Raw genomic sequence first — 23715 nt, forward strand, 5'->3', positions numbered from 1 at the left:
GAAAAGACGACCCATCTACGGCGTAACTTACTTACCAATTTTCGCTTAAACGTTTTAACAAATGTATCAATTTTTTTCTTCTCGTGAAATAAAATCCATTCTTTCCAGTTGTTTTTTTTTGCGTTCAGTAGATACATTTTGTATTAGAATTTCGTTCGGTAACTTCCTACTTTCCTCTCCATTCCTTTCCTGGGCGCATCATTGTCCATGCCTAGTGTGCCGTGACAGGTTTCTGTCGTCTTACCTGTCGTCATTCCACCAACAACGCGTTCTTTACATTCCTAATTACCATGAGACACGAGCGGCGGCTATTCGTCACACAAACCGCGACTACGTAAGCGTTGAACCGAAGTTTACCTTTTAGAACGACTTAAAACTGTTTAATCTTACTTTTTATCTGTATGTATTTTTTATGAGAGTGTCAGTGTCTGTTTTTGGCGTGTTGTTGGTAAACATTCCAGGTTTTGGTCAGAATTTCAGAAATGTACTCTTCACGGTTCGTTAGTGTGACTGAACTTTCCTTGTGCGTAGGCGCGACAACAATTTGCTGCGCGACGGAAATCCTCCTAGTTTACTCGGAATTGTCCATGGAAATCTGGAATTCAAAGGACTGAAAATCCACCTGAATCGCATAGTAATGCTTTAACGCGGGTAATTATATTAGGGAATGAATAGATGTGCATTTTGTACCTGTATATGGACAGCAGGCGACGTAACACCCACTGCTTTTTGTTGTCAGTCACCATTACCAACCTGTTGGACACTCCTTAAAAAAAACAATGCAAGACCCAAGGAAAAATAACCGGAAAATAGAATTTAATTATAGAAAGAATATCACTTAACACATCTACAGAAACGGCTCGTAACGGTGTGACTTTTCCGGCCATTCGTCAACTGTTTTTGTTGCTTGATGAAGTTGACGGGTGTATTGTTGCTGTTATTCTGAAACTCGTAAAATCAAATTGGTGCCTCTTGTAATATGTTAAAATTGCCAGAAACACTAAGAATAATAATTTCAGTCTGGCATCACACTTTTATAAAAAGAAGAAATTACACATCAATGTTATATCTATAACATTACAGACACAAAGTTGCTACATGTCATTTTTCCAATATACAGACACAGTTATGCTACTTTTTCAATAGGAAGTAGAGCATATTTTGCTACATTCAATTTTTTTCAATATGTAGGGAAATTTGTTGTAAATTGATTAATCCCGATATGTAGACACAATTTTGATTCATTTTTTCTAGCTACTAGTATTTTTTCTAGCATTTTTTCCATGTGGACACAACATTTTCACTACATTGTCATAGTTTTACAACATCAAGTTTTCTCTCATACAATTTTGCTACCTTCAATTTTCTCCTCAATCTAGCCACAAGTCATTCAATTTTTCCCCTATCTAACAGTTTTGCTACCTTCAATTTTTCCTCTATCTACCCACAGTTTTGTTACGTGCAATCTTCCCTATATGTGAGAGTAGTTTGTGAGTTCCTGTGTTATGACGTGGCAGTTTTCCTTTTGCTGCAGAATTCCGGGTAGTTCCTGCAGGCTTTCTGCATAGAAGTCAGGAAGCCAGGAACACCAGTCTGTAAAAACAATACATAGTGTTAGAATACAGAAACCAAGTCAGATATAGATATAGGGCCTTTTTCGTAAGGTGTAATCAGGCATTTTTAGTCTTCATAATCTGTAGGCAGCTGCTCAAAATCATTATAATTTGTAATCACATTAGCTGTAACACGTAATTGTTCATGATCAGCTCTGAGAATTTAGCATAATTGTCAATTTTGCTTAATTCGTAATCACTACCCCCCATGCAGACCCTCATAGATACCGGTAATCAGTTAGTGTCTACCAGCCTCCAATGGGTAGATAACTGCAAGGAATCCTGCCTTAAAGTATATGTAAACATACACGTGGGGGAACAACGGAACATTTACACATGCTTTAAGGTGTCTGTAAAGAATGGATTTTGTACAGTGTATATGGCTATAAAATACATGTGGTAGATTAGGCCAAGCAGACTGAATAATTTGAAAGTGACCTCAACTCACCTTGGCTCCCCAGTTGATAACAAAGGTTGGAATCATCCCTTTTGGGTTGTCATAGTAATACATGAAGGCTGCAACAATAAAGAATTATGAAAAATAATAAACATACCTACAAAGTTTTCTTATTTTAACTAGTGTAACAGTGTGAAATAAAAAATCACAAATATCACAACAGCATTTGCAACTGTTCAAGCCTCATACCTTTGGTTCCTTGTTTTCCATCAGAAGCAAAGACAAGCGAACACTTGTAGTCGTCCACACGAATGACGCCGTCTTTTTCGGGCACGTTTCCTAACGTGGTACTCTGGGCCAACACTGCCCACACATGACCATAGTCCACGTCAAACTCTCGCAGTTCACGCATGTACACATACTGTTGTGCAGTCAAGGGCACTGTGCACTCTTAGGAAATAAACTTGATGACAAAGGAAAAGATCATTGCTAGTCCATATACATGTAGGACTTTCTCACATACAATATATGACCATAGATGATGCATTTTAGTTGCTATTTCTAACACAAAAAATGTTGGACTTCATCAAATGTTTGACTTTACATCAACAGTCTCTGTCAAGGAAGGAATAAGTCCAAAAGTCGGGTTCCATAAGTCCAATATCTTTTGTATTAGACATCACAATTAAAATCTAAATAGTCTTCTTAAATGATAAATCACAGACTTTCATGTTGTTCATCAGTTGACAAAATGGAAAATAAGAAGTTATATGTTGAACACTAAGAGCGAGTGAAGTTCTGAGAGGATACATCTCTGTTGGACATGAACATGGGGAAGTTGACGTTCCAGTAGATGACTTTCTTGCCTTCCACCTCTCTTTCATACAGCTCTGTGGATGAGTAAATATGGGCATCAATGTTAGTCTGTGTTTGAGACAGTAAAAAGACATTATCTTCTTCATACTGGTGTGTAGTCAAGTACACCAGAAAATTCATAAGAACTTAGGAAAAGAATCACTATGAATATCTTTTAGGACTTTCAAGCACATTTGTATATTATTCCGAAGAGCTATTTGTCATCCAAAAATAATGACCATAGCAAGTTCAGAGCAAAAGTTACAAAACCTACTAGCGATTATATGTCATTTTATTGTTTTCAAAAATGGGGCCAATAATATGAAGAAGGCTCTGCCTGAGGCATTGCCAAAAAATGACAGACACTGAAACTTACCGTTGACATAGCTGTCCCATGTTTTCCTATACTCCAGGTCCATGTAGACCTCTGCACAGACTGATGGAGTGACGTCACTTAGTGTTCCCAGCACTTTGTACTCATACAGACCTGACTCCTGTAGTGTACACATGTGTTAGTCACATGTTGGTCAGAACCAAAACATGTACTTTGTTGTTCTTTGGGATTTCAAAAGGTATTGATCCGATCAATCTTCATACAAATTTTTTTACACTCAAAGTGTCCCCACCATAAATACATTGCATTAAAATGTCATGTAAACTATCACACTTTTCTAAACTGTAGTTTAAGAACTGGTATATGTACATGTGTTCTAACTGCCTGACAAAGACATGATATCATGTAACTGTTCGAAATATAGCCATCTTCACCTGTATGTAGAAATATCACTACACCATTACACCAAGTATAAAAAATCTAGACTATGAACAATTCTCCTAGCCTGGGTGCCTCCGTAGTTTCCGCCTGCTCACTAATGTCACTTTTAGGAAGCGGGCAGAAACTACAGAGTATGGCACCCAGGCTACAATTCTCCACCACCACCAGTTTCATGGACTTAAGAAATCATACCATGTCATGTTGTTGATTTTCTTCCGGTCTTCAAAATGTATGCTTTCTTGTGCTGTTTCTTTCAAAAAAGACACAAGACTTGGATTTTATATGAAACGTCCCACCACCAGACTTGACCTTGACCCTTGCGACTTCAACTTCAGCCTGACCTTCAACTTTATCTTATATTTCTTCACCTTGGTATGTCCCTTGGCACCATATCCAGATCATACATGTACATGTGCATTGTAGGCATACCATAGTTGCATTGTTAGCTAGTGCTTGAAGTCAGCTACACTTGCTGCAGTTCACACCATGCTTGCAAGATGTCTACACAGTACTGTACCTTCTACAGCCACACCTGCAAAGCCAAGAAATATTGCCTATACATGTATCAAAGATGTTTTATCAAGAAAATGTCATCACCAAGCCCTGACTAGCCTCTACCAGGCTTCAGGAGGCGGCTGGAAAGAGCAGAAATTGGCCAGATAGAGAGATAACATGACAAGGGAGTTGGTCCACCATAGAGTACATTTAATTGCACCTGGACCAACTCCCTCAGAATGTTATCTCTCTATTTGGCCAATTTCTACTCTTTCCACCCACTTCCCAAAGCCTGGTAGAGGCTGAGCCTTGACCACTCACCTCCCTGTATAACCTGTGGATCTGCACATCATGTGACTCGGTGAAGAACTCCCATCCTCCGTCTAGATCAGGGCTCTGGAGCTCCTTACAAACCTTCTCAAACTCCTCGTCTTCAAATGTAACCACTGCCATCTGTAGAGGCTGGGGCTGTGTTTGATAATGATAAATCAAGAGTGTAGTAATACCTTTGTTTAATGCAGATATAGTATTATAAAAACAAGCTAGGAACACAGGAGCCTAAAAGATCACATGCTCCTAACTATTATATGTATTAATTAAATAAGGGGCTGGGCAATTCGAAAAGATCAGGACAGAAAGATTTTTAATATGATATTATCATCCCAAGGAGGAACCAGTGGTTACACATGTGACCACACCTATACTCTGGTACATGTATGGTGAGAGGTGTTTAAATATATTTGTAGGTATATACTTGGCAAAGGTGTGGTCACAGGTGTACTGTTAACCACTGGTTTCTCACCTAACACACCTGGCACTAGAATCATAACATTACAGGTGTGATCAGTGTCATCACCAATGTTTCTCATCATCAGTACCGTACACATGCCCTTACAATACTACCTTAAAGGTATATCAGTGCAGTATAAAATATCATCTCCCCGCTTAACACACCTGTCACAATACCTGGGCAAGGTGTGTCTCAGACATGCACCTGTAAGGAGACGATAGCTAGATATTACCAAGGAGGTTCTAGGCGAAGCAATTCTACCTCTATGTTACCAAGGATATCCCCCTACGACGTGTGATTATTCGAGGAATCTATTAAAATACTGGGCCAGGTGTTGTTCAGCGTTGCGAAGGTCGCTTCCGTATTCATATGATGCTAGCACGAAATTTGAGATCCTCCCATGGAGACCAAGCATGGACATACGAAAAATTATGTGGGCAAGCAAAGAACCCTTTCAGGAGGCCCCAAAGTCGATCGAATACGAAGGAAATCGTTTTAAATTGGAGAAAGACTTACTGGCTGGAGGTATTTCTGTTGTAAACCGGCGTAGCGATCCCGCTCTCCTTTGACCCAGCTGATCCTTTGTCAGGTCATGACCCAGCTGCTGTAAGCGTTCCCAAATATGCTAATGAAGCAATCCCAAAAATGCAAATGAGGTACCACCCCAAAAATAAATGACTAAATTATTCGGGGGCTTATTTCTGCAGTTTTAAATGCCTAAAGGATGAAATACATAACTGGTTCAAGTGTGATAATGTGGGATAGTATGCGTCAATATTATACAGATTGCCTTATTCAGAATATTTCCATCTTTGCCGCCCTGAAATTGCATTGGGCAGGGCATGCCTTTTAAAGGAATCTTACATTAGAGATAGAGGGATGGCCAAGGTGGTTTGATCGGATAAGCATGAAATCCAACCTTGAAGCTTATAGGTCCTAGCCTCCTTTGCAGGCGTTGCATGTGCGTTTGGTTTTCTTTTGACCAGAATTATAAACATAACGGAGACAATAAGTCAAAAATAACCTACTTCACTGCATTTTATTATTATATTCACACACGAGTGGCATACATTGGACTGAAGGTTCTCACTGTACAGTTATACACAAGAATGAAATAACTCTACCAGACCAAACTATGTGGTTATACATTGTAAACCAGCATAACTAATGACAATGACTTAACTCTCCAACATACGTACATATACTATAGATAACTCTTTCCTTTTCCCAACAATTGAACTTATTCAATATCCTATTCAAGCATACATTTATATCTAGTATAAATACTTTTGATTTTCAACTCCTAACACTCTGGCTTTGTTCGCGAAATATTGCAGCATTGGCAATTTCTGAAATTATTCACATTATGATATTCTTTGCCTAAAGCTTGTTACAGCAAAAACTCCGAAGGGGAGTCTATATATTTTTCAACCCAAAGGACATGGTAGTTACGGATGTATTCATACGTTGATAAAGGAAAAATGGCGAGAACATATTTGTGACCACCCCCTGCCGGAAGATTTGTGAATGACAGTCATGACATTAAATATGTACATGTCGTAAAAGTGGAAAGTGAGTAAACTAAGTCTTAAAGCTAGATATGTTTTTCTGCTATCAAGGTCATAGCCTGGTTACCAAACCTATTATAGCTCCCGAGTCCTACATCCTCTCCGCAAATAGGATGTAGGACTCGGGAGCTATAATAGGTTTGGTAACCAGGCTATTTGCGGAGAGGATGTAGGACTCGGGAGCTATCATAGGTTTGGTAACCAGGCTATCAAGGTCATTCACTGTCGAACTTAGCTGCGTGTCACGGTAATGTTTGCTTCTGTGTTTGCAGTCAAGGAAAACACTTCTTTTTCTAGGTGGGTAGGGTATGTCGCTTCCTTTGTATACCTGTGACATATATGTGTGTACGGAGCTGTCACATATCTGCACCCATTGACCAGTCACGTATCCAGTGTCACAGATATCTCCGTTTGGAGTGCCTATATCGCAGGCCTGTCACAGATATACAAAGGACTACTGTACAGGTGTGCAAAGTTCACTGGGTGGTCACCACGTCTGGTGATAAATGTTGGAACAGAAAAAAAAAGTTCATTGGGTGGGTGAGCGCGGGTCCAGACCGAAGGGGGATGGCCGTGTGCGCAGTTCGGGAGTGTTCCGTCGGAAGCCGAACGGACCGTGGTAGCCGTTCATCGCCTTCACGTCCGACATGAACTGTGCATGTCCGTCCACCAGCTCTCTCGAGTGACCTGTAAGAAAAAATACCATCGTTTTAACGTTAGAATGTACTGAACTGAACTTAATGGTAGGAAAGTGCAGGTTGTTATCCTTGAAGGTGTTTACACTTGAAGCATTCGATGGGGTAAGGAAGACTCACCCATCCATAGGACCTTCAGTTCATTTCGACTTTTTAATGAAAAAAAAACAACAATACTGCCCACTTCGTTAGTTATGACAATACAACGTATTTTATACCAAAAAGGAGCAGTAGACATCTTTATGTTCATGTTGAAAGCAGTATATTGTGGTGGCGCATTCGAAAGTGCGTTTTTTTTATGATAGTGCTTAATGAATAATTCCGACGTAAGGATTTCCGCAATTGTTAAACCGAATTAAGTTTTCACGTTTTTTTTAACTTGAAAAGGTAACTAGAAGAAAATCTGTCCGGACCACATAGCATTCAAACAGACACATGTACAGCGCATGAAAATTCATGAGGGGCGTAACTCATGGCTTTACACATCTCAAAACACACCTGCGCCAAACTGGTTCCGCTTGGACAGGTACTGGTGCCCGCCGCCGTAGGTATGGAAACGGTCTATCACTGGTCCCTCGATAGAAGTACCGCCCTTATCCTAGAGAGAAGCATAGTGTAACACAGTCAGTTCCAAATACAACTGGAATACTACTACATTGTAGCCCTAATGAGAAGCTAGCGAAAGAAAATCTCAATTGTCGCTGGATCACAGAAGTACCGCCTTTGTCCTGAAGAGAAGCATTATACCACAGTTAGTTCCAAATACAACTGGAATACTAGTACATTGTAGCCCTAATGAGAAGTTGGCGAAAGAAAATCTCAATTGACGCTGGATCACAAAAATCTAGCTAGTTACTTTTAGTATACAGTACATGATGATTACAATTACTAGTACTTTTGACCGTACAGATCATTCGCCCTCCTTTCCAAATACTAGTAATGTAATACACATCGGATTGTCAAATGTGTGGCTCCCTTACTTTTATTCATCCACTTCAATACTAGCCTGGGTACCATCCCCAGTAGTATATTCGCAAACTCTATAACTGGGTCTGGACTTGCACACATATGTAGCGTCTGGAGTCTAAATATTCGTTCAGATTTTGAACGAGCGCGCTGATTGGTCCTACTCGTCTAAGCCCTTTTTAGGGTGTGTACATATTAGGTAAGGGCTGTTCGGATGTCCGAACGGCGACGTTAGCGTCCGTTCGAACGTCCGAACGCCTTATCATCAACATGTCCGACGGCGAACCGAACGCTAAAGCGCACATGATATAGCCGTAGTCAGTCTTTCCGTGATAAATCATCAACATGGCTAACGCACAAGCCGCTCAGCTCACGGAGGTTGATGTTGACCTTGCAATCACGTCCGTTTTGGACGTTTTAGACGGAATATCGTCGCTCAAAAATGAGCAAAAAGATGCATTGAATAATTTTGTTCGTGATGTTTTGGGCGTCCTACCGGTAAAAAAAGAACGCACCGAGAAAAGGAACACTCGCGCGAAGATCTGTGTTTACAAAACAACAAACATCACTTGAATAATGCAGGTGCGCCATTGGCCGTCGCCTCTGAGGCTCAGCCAATCAAATGAAGCCCCGCTGCTCGGGCTAGCTCATTACGTGACGTCATGACCAATCGTTTTATATGTGTGCAAGTCCAGACCCAGTTATAGAGTTTGCGAATATACTACTGGGGATGGTACCCAGGCTACTTCAATACATGGTCTGAAGTCCAATATAAATGTCAACATTCCCATAGCACGAAGTAATTTGGATACCATAAACTCGATACTCAAGTACGTAATGGTGCAATCAAAAAGTGGATAATGGGCTATTATAACTTCTCACTTATTTGCTTTCTTGTTGTAACTTACAAATTACTCTAAAATAAGTACATGTCGGACAAGGACTTTTATACACTATCTGGATGTAGTTAGGAATAAATTATCTACTAGCGCCATGGGTCAAACCACGATCTATGCCCTTTGGCTCTCTGGCAGTGCAACTTTAGAACGTTTGAAGACAATACCAATGAGTTTTGCCACTCGATTTCTATTTGTTATGGAATCATAGAAATGTAATACTGAGGAAAAAGAGGCAAAACAGCTCACTGTACATGTTCTCGAAGATATTGTTGGGTTAGCGCGGTGTGTGCATGGTAGTTCTTGTCGTGGTATGTTTACAAAATTCATACCAGGTGTCTCACCTGTTTGCTTCTCTTCAGAACGGTGGGCGCCCACTGGAACTTGAAGTAGCTGTCCGCATTCTTGTCCTTTTGCGAGTTGTAAGGCGGGATGGCGGGCCCAAGTTTAGGCTGAGCCTTGGAGTAGTCCTTGGAGATATTGCTGACGGCTATGCTGTCCAGGACGAAGCCTTGCTCCAACCGCTGCAGTTCCTCCGCCGTGCGTTCGGGAACGAACCCTCCAGACCGCCGGGCCATCTTCGTCGGCAGCTCCCTCTCGCCCTGAGTGGTTCCAAACACGAGAAACAACTCAACTTCACCGATTTAAAGCTACTTTATAGGTTTAAAGGTTCTGTTTTGAAAACAGTAGCTGAGTTTAGACGCACACTTGTGAAAGGATGACTCCGTCCCGACTGACCTGAGTCGCCCCGTAAACAAGAAGCGCCTAGCAACGTTCGTGCGGGCCCAGAATAGTGACAAGTTGTCGGACCGGTTCGCGGTTGCCCATCGCTGCCTGTTGTTTGTACGGGATTATGCTCATTACCGGCAGCCTATGGGGATATATTTATATGCCCATTCCGCCCATACCAAAGTACACGGTTCGCTGTTCTGCTGTGTCACACTCGGGAAACGCAAGACCTGCTTTTACACATGATGAAAAGATAAAGCTTGTTTTACAGGTCACAGCGCTATGGGCTCTACCAAGGATGTCTAAAGTATTTCAAATGTCATTGGCCCTACAAAATGAGCAAATTGTACATCATCGTGAAAGCTGGTGTGGTAACCACAAGAATGAGTAGCATAACAACTATTAAAGTATTATAACATAATTTGACCCATTTCAATTTATCAATGATAGCAGCATATAAGAAATTTCAATGAACTGAATATCATATGATACATTTGTAAACGTACCGGATGTAGAGAACAGGTGAGCTGGATGTGGTCCTGGACCCCCCGCAGAGTGAAGTAACCCTTGGCCTTTTGGTCCTTCCTGGGGTCATAGTGCAGGTCGGGGTGGGACGGCCACCTGGAAAACACGTGTTTATTTCAATAAGCTGACCAATCCATCCATCCATCCATCTATCTATCTATCTATCTATCCATCCCGGCCCTCTGCGATCTAACGTGTGATCTATTATCCTCTGTATTGTCAGATTAATAAAAGGGTACCAACAAACAACGTTAACGTTAAGAGTAAGAGTTAATGGAGGAAAAAGACGAAGATGAAAAAGTAAATTAGAGTAGATTGACCTAAGGAGAAGGCAGAGAGGTAAAAGATGAAAACTGAGGAAATATTCTGACGAAGGACGAAAGATGGGAGAAGAGGCGGAAAATTTAAAGCTGACTCAGGAAAACAGGAAGAGAATGGAAAAGATGGGTAATGCGCGAAGCGTTTAAAAAGACAGAGGACAAACATAGAGAAGATGAAGAAGACAGTGAGTTTGCAGTGTTGGAAGGGGGAATAATGGTACGAGTATCCTCACCCGGGAACCTCAGACAGGTTGTCCACCACGACGCTTTGCTGCAGGAGTCTGGAGCCTTTCGGTCCGCTTGCCATCAACATCTTCTGTATCACAGCAGACTTCTCAGCTTCGTCCATGTCACTGGCCTGAACCTAGAACGAAACAACACATGAAACACTGGCAGATGTAATACGAGTATAGTGTAGTACCTGTATAGTTTATAGTGCGCGAGTTAGATGGGTACTGCTGCGTTGGCTTATCTAAATCGTAATCGAGAATCTAGCAGAGATCTAGATACAGCGTTACTGAGTACATTTATGTTAAGACCATCTGCCCGTTGTTAGCTTCTTCGGTCGTTCGTGCCTTACGTAGGACTTCTTCAGGGCCTTACTTTTCTCGCGTCTGTTTAAGACCTAGTCTCAACTTCACGTACCTGTTTAAGGGTTTTCTTCAAGACATCTCTGACGATAGGTGAGCGGAAGTAGGCCTGCGCGTCAGGGTGAAGGAGTGAGTCGTACTTAGACATGGCGGGCCGAGTTCTCCTCCGCTGGAACTGTGGACACAAACATCTCACATTGAAACAATCAGTTCTAACCGTCTGTGTTAGGTTTACATAATTGTTGAGGGCTTTTGTCCTTAGATATGACTATTCAATAGTAAAAACCCTTAGCTAAAACATTGGGCGATTGCAAACCACGGCTCTGTGGTACCGGTGCAAACTTGAAATACGTTTTACAGGCTATAGATTAGCTTATTATGTGAAGCTTGGAGTCCAATCAATCTACCCGTACACGTACATACAGCCTTGCGTAGTGACATGTCACAGTGTTTGTATGTGCAAGTATCCATGAAAGAATCTGACACCTTAGACAGTATGATACGTAGTCAATCGGTTGGGCAAAGTTCGTCGATAGGAGTGACAGAAATTACTTTGTCTTCCATGTATGCAATACATGAGAACTTTATTGACACAACATAATAGTAGTAGTAGCCTTCAACTTCAGACAGCGATCTGGCCGCTCCCTACCAACAACAAGCTCACAATCGGGTGCATGCCAAAAGCCTAACAATGATGGCATTCATCCCAGCGTAATAGGCCCGCTCGAGCATATACTGTTGTAGACATACCAATATAGGGACAGTCTATAGCTCTTTCTGATAGACTGCAGTGTTTCAACTAGAGCCAATATACATAGAAGGCCATAACTACTATATATTGTTACATCTTATATGAAATACAAAAAGGAGAAAACTTTTACATGAAATACAACGGGATGAAACTGGACCATCTGATGAAAAATCAACTTGTCCTATAGCTTCGATGTATGTTCAAACTCAATTTGGGCATATTTTCTTGGGGAAGTAGCATGGCTAGCAGTGTATGAAGGATTTATACGACTTAACTTTTTATGACGCTCCAGCAATCAGCCGATGTTCTAAACTTACTAATTAGTTGTTCTCTCCATACACCGTAGCCTTAACAATACCATTTCACGCTTGTGTAAACAGGCCGTATGCAATAACGGTACCATGTAGTTTGTTGGTGACACCAATCATTAAAAACCATCATACCTTGTACTCAAACAAACAAAACTTTTAGACACTATTCTTCATATCCGAATTATGTGATGCTTTTTGATTGCCGGATTCACGCTTATCTTTTGTCCGGTGTACTTCCAGTGTGAACCACATCACGAGGTTTTGTTTGGAGGGTAACACAAAATATTGCGGACTTACATAGTACTTTTATAGAAAGTAAGGTTAGATGTTCTCACCTGGGCCCAGATGCTGTCCAGAACGAATCTTTGCTGTCTGTCATTTCCTCTTCTTTGCGGCTTCCACGGAGGAGGGAAGGGCTCTAACTTACTCCGACACCTTAGTGAGCTGTTCCCTGTCAAGTACTCATAACTTGTCATCCTGGTAGACTCGACAACTTGAACTCAGTTGAAAAGCAAACCTCGTCTTATAGTATCCAGAAGATAGTCTGAAAACGTCAAACTTCCACGAACTTGACGCCTAACTCTTCTTAACTCTGTCCAACCGAATCTGACGTCTGACGCATCAGAACTTGGTTGGAGACACTGCCGCGGTGAATTCAGGTTTGTCGGACCGTACACAGCTATTGTTTTTGTTTGGTTACTATTTGTATCGAAGCAGAACGGACCAGCTTTGGTTACAAGAGTAGGTGTTCACAACAGCGGGAGCCGTAAGGCAATAGTTGGGTCGGTATCGCGTTCGCATTGTGGATGCGGAGATCGCCCATTGAAGCCGGGTACACAGATGTAAGGTGACCCAGGTAGTCCCGTCGGGTTTGGTGACCGGATTTCTATCCCATATCAATTATGACCACAAACCTCCCGTATCGGTCACCAATTATACTTATGATAACCCAAACAGAAGCTATTTCAGGCCCAGCGGTCGAGAAGCTTGATCAGTGTTTGTACAACTTTAATAGGTGATATTTTTGACACAGTTTCGTCTCTTTAAACTAGTATGATGATGAGTAAACAAATTACCTTTAACACGGTCGTTGATGTGTAATTTGTTGAGCCATCAATCTTTATATGAGTACTAGTGGAGTATTCTGTAACCATGAGAAATCATAATGTGGTAACTGGACTATTATAGCTATATAGATGACATTGTACATACTTTTGAATGAAGGAAGAATGGATCCGGAGGGGAGGAGGTAGTGGATAAACCTGAAAAGAAAATTGCTTCCTGGACTAGGAAATAAGTAATGCGGGAGGGTAAAAAAGACGAGCAATATCAAAGCACTTAAGCTGGAAAAATCGCATGATCCTTTCTGACCAGTCTTCAAAATGAGTTTTTAATGATCGAAACAATTCTCTTGTACCCTTAAATTTCATCACTTATTGCTTCATTAGAAATTTTATTGACATTTTTCTGAACGTTGATTAGTTTTTTTTTCGATTCAACATGAACGTTTTTTATTAGTTGGAAAGTTTGATATTGTTGAGATGCTGTGGCAAATATGTACATATGTCTTGTTTATCGTTATGTATACTCAAAGCCTGGAGGTTAATATCCTTCACGATTGATTGCTCAAATGCTAATCATTTTATTAAATCGCAAACCGTCATAATCTAGTAGATGCAGTTGCTCGCTTTGGGCGGTACATGTATATATTATCACGTGTACCGGTTACGAAACAGCTGCGGCCCTGGCATATGGGGTAGACGTGATCGCAGCTGCTGCGGAAAACGGTGTCAGCGACTGGGTCCCGCAAAAGTCCTCCAAAACATTGTTTTCAAAATTAACAGAGAAATGTTTTTGAGCGTGGCATCTATTTCTGTTATTGGTTCTAGCGATAAGGACACGAACACTTGCGAAATGTCTTCGTGTCGCTTGCACCATGGAGGTAGAAAAATGAGATTCTCTCTTTTACCTCCATGCTTGCACCAAGGAGATAACTCCTTGCTTACACAACACGCCCCCGGCAGTCCCCAGGGAATAAATATAACGGGGCCGAGTCTCTTCTGAAACCAGATGAAGCCTAGAAGACCCTAGAACACGATTGAAACATAAATGAAAAGATTAAGAACACACGTAACATTGCAGCGATAACCGTTACTTAACGTCACATACCCCGTCGGGGCCCTAAAAATATCGCACTATTCGGAAATTTCCACAGCTGCGAAAATTTCCATTACGAAAGCGCTTCCGCGAATGTGACGCTAGCTTCTGTGTCGGGACACTACAAGAGGGCGATAAAACCGTAACCAACATTGTTTAGCACATTTAGATTGATCTGACGAAAACTGTCAAGAATATTGATCATTATAAATACAACTAATATATTGTGCATGTATTATTATGATAACAAGCGATTTGTGGAAATCAATAAGCTAAATAGACGAAGGTAAATTATTGTTGTTTTGCTGCCTTCTTTGACAACGTGCGAAAAGCAGTTCGGTGACGTTCGTCTCCAGTTCAACCCCTGTACGGAAAAGATCCAACTTTAAGTTGCATTTATAAACGTCTTGTATTAATTCACAGGTTTATTCATCCTCCAACACCATGTTACGATCGGCTGCAACCGCTGTCCTTAGTAAGGTAACGCTCTGTTTCTTTTTTGGGTCACGATGGGGGTGTTTATCTCTTAGTCCAGTTACGTACTGTACACGTACCACGTCAACTACAGTTGCAAAGAAATCGACTTTCACTCTTTATTGCTTGGCATTGCATAAGTTTGTTATGTGAAGACTAGAACTAGAATTAGATCACTTGTTTAAGAGGAATAGCACGAAGGTAAACAGCGTGGAAATGTGCTGTATGCTGTGCCAAAATTATATCGAAACTTTGTGACCTAATTTGGTTCGAAGTAACCCGACCCTTCTAAATTATAATATGAACGTCCTTGACTGTTTTAATTCCCCAACTTATACACAACGTTGAATCTCAGTTATCATTCCTATATTTAATTATTTTTATACAGATATTTGTGAAATAAACTACATATTGCTTTGCTAGAGATGTATTTTGTAGTATGGCATTCATGGGTATAATAAATTTGCAATCAGTTAAAATTTACAATCCTCTCAAACTTGAATCAGTTTTAAGTACTTAGCAAGCTGTACTGTTATATAAAATCTATTAAGTAATTCATTTAAACATAAATTATATCTGTTGTTAAATGCTATTATGTGAATAAAATAAAAGACCATTGTTCCAGATGCGAGTTCTATGTTTTGTCACTGTCATGTGCGCTACTCATAAATAAATTAGAGAAGAATGGTTATCAATGAACTCTGGTGACTTGTTGACAGTTCCTTAAAAACAGCGCGTGGTCCAAGGTGCAACTGGACAAGTCAATATTTTCGAATAAGGGCGAAAAGGAACTGCAGATTTAAAGGATAACAACAGTGTTTACCTTGAGCTTTGGTACCGGTGTATTGTATCCTTTTTTGTTTAGATATGGGCACAGTGTATTAGTCATTTTGACCTTTGGTACTGAGGCATTATAAGGTCATTTCCCTGTACTGAAATATGTTATAACTGCCACAAAGATTTAGCACTGGATAAAGAATTGCTTTGGCAATCAATTTGAAGTCAATGCCTACTTTGGTCTGAGATTCTGTCATCACCATATATAGATTCTGTTCATGAGATACCTGAAGTCAAACTAATCATCCTATTAAATATATATTGATATTTCCGTTATATTTGAATCTACTTGAGAATGAGAGCCCAATTATTAATGATATTGACATCTTTGTCTTATTCATTTATTGACTATTTTTTGTTTACTTGTTGTTCCAGGCTTTGAGGACAAATTGCCAACTGTTGCCACGTGTCACGACAAGCGTGTCCCAACAGCGATGGGTCATGTCAGCCACTGCACAGAACCAGGTAAGGATGTACATGTATACATGTAACTGGTCTTCAAAACCCTGATTGGGGAAGTTTGGAAGGGACGTTAAGCTGGAAATCATGTCATGAGAGCCACAGTTATGGTAAAAAAAACCTAACATTAACAATGTGCGCTAAATCTTCAAACTTCAGAATCAACAACTGAACGTGATCTAGTGTTGCTGGAATGTGACCTAACAGGTACATTGTAAATAGCCTGTGTGCGCCTGCTCCCTAATGTTGCTGGGTGCGCCTACTCCATAATGTCTCTGGGCACCCAGTGACATTAGGGAGCGGGCAGAAACTATGGAGGATGGCACCCAGGCTAACCAGTTACAAATGTCACAGAGTAAATCAAGAATTTTCAAAAATACCTTTACCTTTACCTAGTCAGATTATACCTTGTTAAATAATACCTAGTCGGGGATTATGGTGGCATCCAGTATCAGCATCTAAAATATCAAATGCCAGAAAGAGATTTGAACTAAGATTCACTGGAAATGTGTGTTTTCAATACTAGTATTTGCATTCAATTCTAGTCAACCAAAATGTACAGTCAACATGTCTACTACTTAGTATTTGTTTAAATCTTCTTCTTGTATTTCTGCAGGATGACAAGGCGTGGACAGGTCAGGAGAGCCTGGCTGACTCTGACCCTGACATGTGGAGTCTGCTACAGAAGGAGAAGGACAGGCAGCTCCGCGGGCTGGAACTCATCGCTTCTGAGGTACAGGGTATAGCCTCAAACCACAGACTCTGGGCGACTGTGTCAGGGAGTTAGATAAATACAAAATAGGCAGATCCAATAAACCTGTCCACAATGGTCTACAAAACAAAAACATAAAAATTGCAGTAACTTATTTAGATTATTCAATTGGGGTGCATCAATCTACTCACTGCAAGAATAACTCATTTCTATGAACAGCCAGGTGTGGTCTAGTGGTTATAATTTGTTCAGGATACCAGTTTCTACTTAGCATTAATTTGCTCTTCAGATTCTTTAACATTTTGCAGATTTTTAGCAGATTACATTACATTAAGTTATACAGAAAGGATGAAGGCATTTGCAAAGATCCTCCAGTGATCAATGATTGTATTTCACTTGACTAAATCCAAGGTCTTAAAACTGATCAGCAATCAATGATTGTATTTTTTTCTGTAGAATTTCTGCAGCAAGGCAGCCCTGGAAGCTCTGGGTTCCTGTCTGAACAACAAGTACTCTGAAGGTTACCCAGGACAAAGGTATATATATCTGTATACAAAATGGTTGTTCAAGTCATTAAATAAAGTAGGTCATTATTTGGATACAGATTCACATGTAGGGTTTAGTGATTCAAAAATAACGGTTAGGTTGCTTGAAAGTGACTTCATTCCATCATGAAATCCTGGTGTGTTAATGCACTTGAAGTAATAATACTAGTATTTCCTAGGAAAGGACTATGAGGAACTATAGTTTTTTATGAAACAGAACAAGACAACATACAGGTCTATGATACATTGTTGCCCAGACGAACCAGTCACAAAAATAGTCTACTAGTATGTACACAATAAAGGACCTGGCTCAGTGGTAGCTTTATGTCAATAGAATTAGGTCAAACAACCAACTTGTGCAAACACAAGGGTATTGTATTTCTTTTCGCAACTTTCAGTTACCGGGGGTAACGTCTTTATCCTTCAAAATTCTAGATCTATAGCTAGTGAAAAACTACTTCAAGACAGAATTAAGTATCTCCTTCTAGCTTGTTTACTTTTTCTGTACATACAAATTTACATGACCTACTTCTCAAAAATTGCAAACAAAATGAACAAATAGCTCTTTGACTTGCAGTAACTTGAGCCACTTATATCTTAGCAATGCAGATATTAAGTAGCTATGATTTGAATTTTCCAGATATCACTGGCTACGCTTGTTAAGCATTTTGCTCTAAGGGCATTCAGAGCTGTTAACAAGCAAACACCAAAGTGACATTAGTGGTCTTGTGGTTAGGGTGGTTGACTCAGAATACAGGACTCAAAATTTATTTTTGGGAATAGGTGCACTGGGTGATGGATGGAGTGCACAGAAAAAATGGGTGCACAAAAAAATTGTTGGGGACACCATATAAGATGAATATCTTCCGCTCTCCAGAAAAGAAACCATATCATCTCTGACACTTCGAATGGATGTTAATACTGTATCCATGTTCCATATATATTGTATAACTCATAGTACACAATTACAGCGTAGCGTCTAGAGTTAGTCATTTAGAAGTAGATTTTAGTATTGTTATTCTTGTCTATACTTGCCATACATTGTACCTGTTGCAATTGTTGTACAATAAAGATTGATTGATTGATTGATTGATTGATAAAGTAGAATGTTAGCAAAACTGTCATTACACTTCTGGCTTCCGGATAGTCAGTGCAGTGGCTCATACATCTGATGAAGGTTGACAAGATCGACTAATAAGTTCCTTTCTTGTGTAGTTTAAACTCTACAACCTTGTTGTAATGTATCCCCCACAGGTACTATGGAGGAGCAGAGATTGTGGACCAGATTGAGCTCCTGTGCCAGCAGCGTGCTCAGCAGGCCTTCCGCCTGGACCCAGAGAAGTGGGGGGTGAACGTCCAGCCGTACTCAGGCTCTCCTGCTAACTTCGCTGTCTACACCGCCCTGCTCAACCCACACGACAGGATCATGGGCCTGGACCTGCCTGATGGGGGACAGTGAGTATCTTTTATTTATTCAAAATTGCAACATGACAATACAAAGTGTGCACTAGGCAGCAAGTACTAGTATGCTGATAGCGTGCACACCTAACACATACCTGGACATATGACATAGAAAAACAACAATAAATAGTTAGAGCAAGATATATACACAAATAACAATTTTCATATAAATTACACCTATAATTAAAATCAATTATTTTATAACTATACAGCAAAATGTAAGTATCTGTAAAGTCTCGTGGGAATAAGGGCACGTGTCTGTAACTCTTACCAGTTTACATATGGAAGTAATTGGTCATTACTTATTTAGATGAATTTTAAAAATAAAATGCCTTCTGAACTGAAATATTAAAAGGAAACTTGTTTTTTTTTCCAGTCTTACCCATGGTTTCATGACTGACACCAAGAGAATCTCTGCGACGTCCATCTACTTTGAGTCCATGCCATACAGGCTGAATGTAAGTACTGGCAGCTCTGTACATTTAGGTTAAGTTAATGTATGTATTATATCTAACATTTTGCTGCAACACAAAAGTGACTGCCCCATATTTTGTAATTTTTCAGAAAAGTTTATTAAGATAGTACAGAAACACAATTTTGTGATACTTCCATCAAAGATTGAAGTTAATTATCCATAATACAAAAAGTCACTTTGTCAAATGTTACATTGATAAGATAAGGAATATAGAAATGGACTTGTAATACTTCTTGTTATACCCTCTGTCCAGTGTTTCATACTGATTCATGTATCTCTGTGTAAACTGTTGAATTGATACTGTTCAGTGTTTTATACTGATATCTCTGTTGATTTCCCCCCAGCCGGAGACAGGTCTGATTGACTATGACAAGCTTGCGGAGACAGCGCGCCTGTTCCGTCCCCGTATGATCATCGCTGGAACCAGCGCCTACGCCAGGCTGATCGACTACAAAAGGATGAGAGAAGTGAGTCAGTGTCAAGTAGGGATGGGTTAAGAAATGAAGGGTGGTTGTGTTCTAGTCAGCCTGAAATATTTTCTTGATTAACATTCAGGGCAAAGCTCCCCTTGAAAATTGTGAAATCTTGACCCTCTGAAATGCTATTTTCTGCATTTTGCAGGGTAAATTTTGCTGGTAGACTAAGCTTAGTTTCATGGCATCTCTTTCAAAAGACTCTTTCCATATCTTTACACACAAATTTTTGTCTGTCAAAGATGACGGGTCGGGCAAAATTGTTGTTCATCATGAACGATAAAATTCCGGCAAATGAGGGAAAGACAGATGCTAAACCAACCCCCACCCCCATTTTTCTGTGCAAAGGTTCTCTCCCCAGGACTTCTGTGATTTCCATTTTACACAATATGGAGCCTCGGCTTGGACTATGTGTGTAAAGAGATTTCACTGTAATGTTAAGATGTCCTGTTTGTGTGACAGATCTGTGATGAGCACGGTGCCTACCTTCTGGCAGACATGGCGCACATCTCAGGCCTGGTGGCTGCTGACCTCATCCCCAGTCCGTTTGAGTACGCCGACGTCGTCACCACAACTACACACAAAACCCTGCGAGGGGCAAGGTGAGGATGTACCATAGGTTTGAGGTTTAAAAGTAATTGTGACAATCATGATTTGTTTTTACCTCTGTCTTTGCTGCAGAGGAGCTTGAACTAGAAGAAGGATTCCAAGTGCTAATCTCTCGCTGTCTGTTTTAGAAATAATGAATACAGAGTCCTACCGAAGAATTAGACTCAGTACTTGAGAAAAAGTATGGTAGTTGAACTCAACACTGGTCACAAAGTTAGTGTACTAGCCCCCTGCTGTAATTCTTGCACAACTGTGTGGCCCAAGGGCTAGGGAGAGAAACATAGATGGGTGCTGCTCTATATATACCAAGGTCTAGGAAGGATTTTTTTTTCTTCAATTGTTACGTCTGTTTCAGAGCTGGACTGATCTTTTTCCGACGGGGGGTCAAAGGACAGAACAAGAAGACGGGGAAGGACATCATGTACGACTTTGAGCGCAAAATCAACTTCTCAGTGTTTCCGTCCCTACAAGGCGGCCCCCACAATCACGCCATCGCAGCTGTGGCCGTGGCCCTCAAACAGGTAGGTTTTACTTTTTGGTAACACCTCAGGAGCGGAGCCTTTCTGTGTGGTATTATTCAGTCACTAGGCCAGTGATAAAGGCACTGTAATATTTTCACAGTACTTTTATGCTCCTGTTTTTTTTTCAGTCACTTCTGTACCGCAAACTTATCATTCACATTTACAAATAGTTTCCTGACTTTCTTCTGTATCTTAGCCGCCACTGTGAACATATATTTCCGTGAACACCTCCATTTTTCTCAGACCGTGAACATTTGCTACCGTGATTTACAGTATGTTTAGAGATGGTGTAAATCACTTGTTTTGTAACTTGCATGCAATTTTGTAAAAAGATAGTGCTGGTATTGAAGGAACTAAATTTTAGACAGTTGGACAGTTAGACTACGATAAGTCAACAATTTAGCATTTTGCTGACATCATTTCTTTGATTACTCTCTCCAGGCACAGTCTCCCATGTTCCGTGAGTACCAAGAACAGGTCATGAGCAACACAAAGGCCATGGCAGATGCACTGATGGCTAAAGGCTACAAACTAGTTTCAGGTGAGGCAATGTTACTTGGTTATACGCTTACCTTCACAGTGAATGCTGCACAAAGACTGTAAGCAGATTATATTTGCGCGGTTGTCTTATATTTTGTAACTTATTATTATGCTATTGGTTTATCTACAAAATATATGTATGCCTACAGGGCCCTTTGAAAACTGCCTCAGTGGTGATACATTGTATGTGGTTCCTGGGGTAATATGATACAGGTACATAATGAAATGCAATTATGTCATTTGCGTAAAGTAACAGTTTCCATTGTATTCTAAACTGCAAAGTAATAGCACCTCAGTATCCCCATACACAGGACTAAAGGCTTGATATTCCCTTTAAAGAAGTACTACAATATCTCACTTGTTATTTCTGTCCCCCTCCACAGATGGCACAGACAACCACCTGGTTCTGGTGGATCTGCGTCCGAAGGGCATCGACGGCGCGCGTGTGGAGCGGGTGTGTGAACTAGCCTCCATCACCTGCAACAAGAACACCTGTCCCGGGGACAAGAGCGCGCTCACACCTGGAGGGCTCAGGCTGGGTACGGCAACTTACTTTCTTATCCTCTTCATCCCTTGTGAGACATAAGGCCAGGACTTTTTCCTTCCATGGGTCTGTACTTGGGCACCTTCTTTGCTGATCGCAAGGATAATCCCATAGACGCCAGGTCATCTGTTCACTTTGAAAAAAAATAAAAAATTGCGCTAATGCATTCCTTATCAGCATTGCCGTGGAGGTATTTCTTCTATTATTATGATAGAAGAAATGAAAAATGAAAAAAAAAGGAAAAATTGCACTACCGGTAATGCATACATTCCCTTACAGCATTGTCACACATCCACATGTTGCTGTTTTTTTGTCTGGGGGTCTGGAAGGGTGGTAAAGCAGGATGGTTAAGGGGGTGAAGTCTGCCATCTCTGATTGCCTTGCCTGTGTGTCTGCATCTATAGGAGCCCCGGCGCTGACGTCACGTTGTCTGAAGGAGGACAACTTCCGGCAGGTGGTGGACTTTATTGACGAGGCTGTGGAGGTTGGGCTGCAGGTGAAGGCGAAGACTGGTGAGTTTGTGTGTGTGTTTGCTTGTGTGTCCATAGGTACTTGAATGTATTAGAGTGGCAGGAAGAGAGGGAGGGATTTTGTAACTGTAGATTGACAGGAAGGTTGGATCGGGGGTCAGAATAGTCTCCCTGCAGACTGGAAGTAAGTGAATGGTACTCAGGTCACCTTAGTTAGACTTCACTTCCTGCTATATTCATGTCTGTTAATGTCAGTGATACATGAAACAAGACATTTGCAACAACTCAAAAAATTTATTTCTTGTCTTTTATTTCTTGTTAATGATGATTGTTTTCCCTGCAGGACCCAAGATGGTAGATTTCAAGAAGTTCCTGTTGGAAGATGAAGAGACTGTCAGCAAGATTTCCGACCTCCGTTCTCGCGTGGAGAGTTTTGCCCGCACATTTCCCATGCCAGGTTTCGATGATCATTAGGTCATTACTGTAAAAAGCTTTTTATTTCCATGTTAAAACAACAAAACCACAGATCTCCATGAATTAAGGGTGTTGATTTATACATTAAGACATGGTGTTACTTTAAAAACAATTAATAGAGATTCTTTTTACACAACCAGGTTGTATAAAAAGAGTCTCTTCATTCAGTGACTTACCAACCTCATGGAACTATTGCCGGACATTAAAACAATGATGAATATGCAAAAAAATTGAATCTGAAAGGAGATATCCTCATTGAAACAGTACGTTTTTCTCCATTCTTTTTGTTAGTGCAGTAAAGTGATTGGGTGAGAGGACAGAATGGTCAAGAATGTTCTACTTTAGTTTGGTATTCTGTAAAGTAGGAGAAGTTTGGTTTTGTCAGTTGGAGTGGTTTAAATTTGAGTTGCCATAAATGTTTTACAAAAATTAAGCCTAGTAAATTGAAGCTTTTCTAAACTAGTAACTTTCCTCATCAAAAGTGATAATTTTCCCCAAAGACCCATCAATGTTAAATCTCATTGCAGATGAATTTAAAAATGATTATGAATGGAAAATCTATTTGTGCCATGTCAAATTATGAGTGTAGGGTGGAAAATAAGAGAATGCTCATACAAACATTTGGATTCTTATGTTCCAAGAGAACATGCAATAATAATGCATTCTGTCTATTTTGATGTACTGAAAA

The 23715-nt window shown here is 40.5% G+C and overlaps 3 protein-coding genes across 5 annotated transcripts in view; 1 reads left to right on the plus strand and 2 right to left on the minus strand.

The window, feature by feature from the left end:
• The window catches only part of LOC109474277 (serine hydroxymethyltransferase, mitochondrial-like), a 26030-nt gene extending 2315 nt beyond the window's left edge, over positions 1-23715 (plus strand). The window contains exons 1-14 of one of the 2 annotated variants that reach the window (XM_019774549.1): positions 14528-14575; positions 14857-14913; positions 16120-16209; positions 16820-16936; positions 17372-17451; positions 18715-18915; positions 19298-19379; positions 19741-19863; positions 20332-20471; positions 20834-20999; positions 21441-21540; positions 21923-22078; positions 22488-22595; positions 22897-23715. In XM_019774549.1, coding sequence (XP_019630108.1) covers positions 14878-14913; positions 16120-16209; positions 16820-16936; positions 17372-17451; positions 18715-18915; positions 19298-19379; positions 19741-19863; positions 20332-20471; positions 20834-20999; positions 21441-21540; positions 21923-22078; positions 22488-22595; positions 22897-23027 — 1530 coding nt within the window. In that variant the 5' untranslated portion in view covers positions 14528-14575; positions 14857-14877 and the 3' untranslated portion in view covers positions 23028-23715. Of the gene's footprint in view, positions 1-14527; positions 14576-14856; positions 14914-16119; positions 16210-16819; positions 16937-17371; positions 17452-18714; positions 18916-19297; positions 19380-19740; positions 19864-20331; positions 20472-20833; positions 21000-21440; positions 21541-21922; positions 22079-22487; positions 22596-22896 lie in introns of those variants that run through there. The other variant, XM_019774548.1, reaches the window with a different exon arrangement.
• Positions 748-5549, minus strand: LOC109474281 (phosphatidylcholine transfer protein-like). Of its 2 annotated transcripts, XM_019774553.1 has the most exons (7): positions 5442-5549; positions 4457-4603; positions 3242-3359; positions 2821-2900; positions 2260-2431; positions 2062-2129; positions 757-1593 (listed from the first exon to the last, which is right to left on the minus strand). In XM_019774553.1, the coding sequence occupies exons 2-7, from the start codon at positions 4586-4588 to the stop codon at positions 1504-1506; spliced, it is 660 nt and encodes a 219-aa protein (XP_019630112.1). In that variant the 5' UTR covers positions 4589-4603; positions 5442-5549; the 3' UTR covers positions 757-1503. The 2 variants fall into 2 exon arrangements, with proteins under 2 accessions (XP_019630113.1, XP_019630112.1); XM_019774554.1 differs by lacking the exons at positions 4457-4603; positions 5442-5549 and adding an exon at positions 3833-4206 and having other exon boundaries at positions 748-1593.
• Positions 6699-12934, minus strand: LOC109474278. Its single transcript, XM_019774550.1, has 7 exons — positions 12612-12934; positions 11270-11389; positions 10858-10988; positions 10286-10400; positions 9395-9652; positions 7687-7786; positions 6699-7180 (listed from the first exon to the last, which is right to left on the minus strand). Exons 1-7 carry the CDS (start codon positions 12750-12752, stop codon positions 7023-7025), a joined length of 1023 nt encoding a protein of 340 aa, XP_019630109.1. The 5' UTR covers positions 12753-12934; the 3' UTR covers positions 6699-7022.

The sequence above is a fragment of the Branchiostoma belcheri genome, unplaced genomic scaffold, assembly GCF_001625305.1.
Source record: "Branchiostoma belcheri isolate BF01 breed outbred unplaced genomic scaffold, Haploidv18h27 scaffold30, whole genome shotgun sequence".
NCBI lineage: Eukaryota > Metazoa > Chordata > Leptocardii > Amphioxiformes > Branchiostomatidae > Branchiostoma > Branchiostoma belcheri.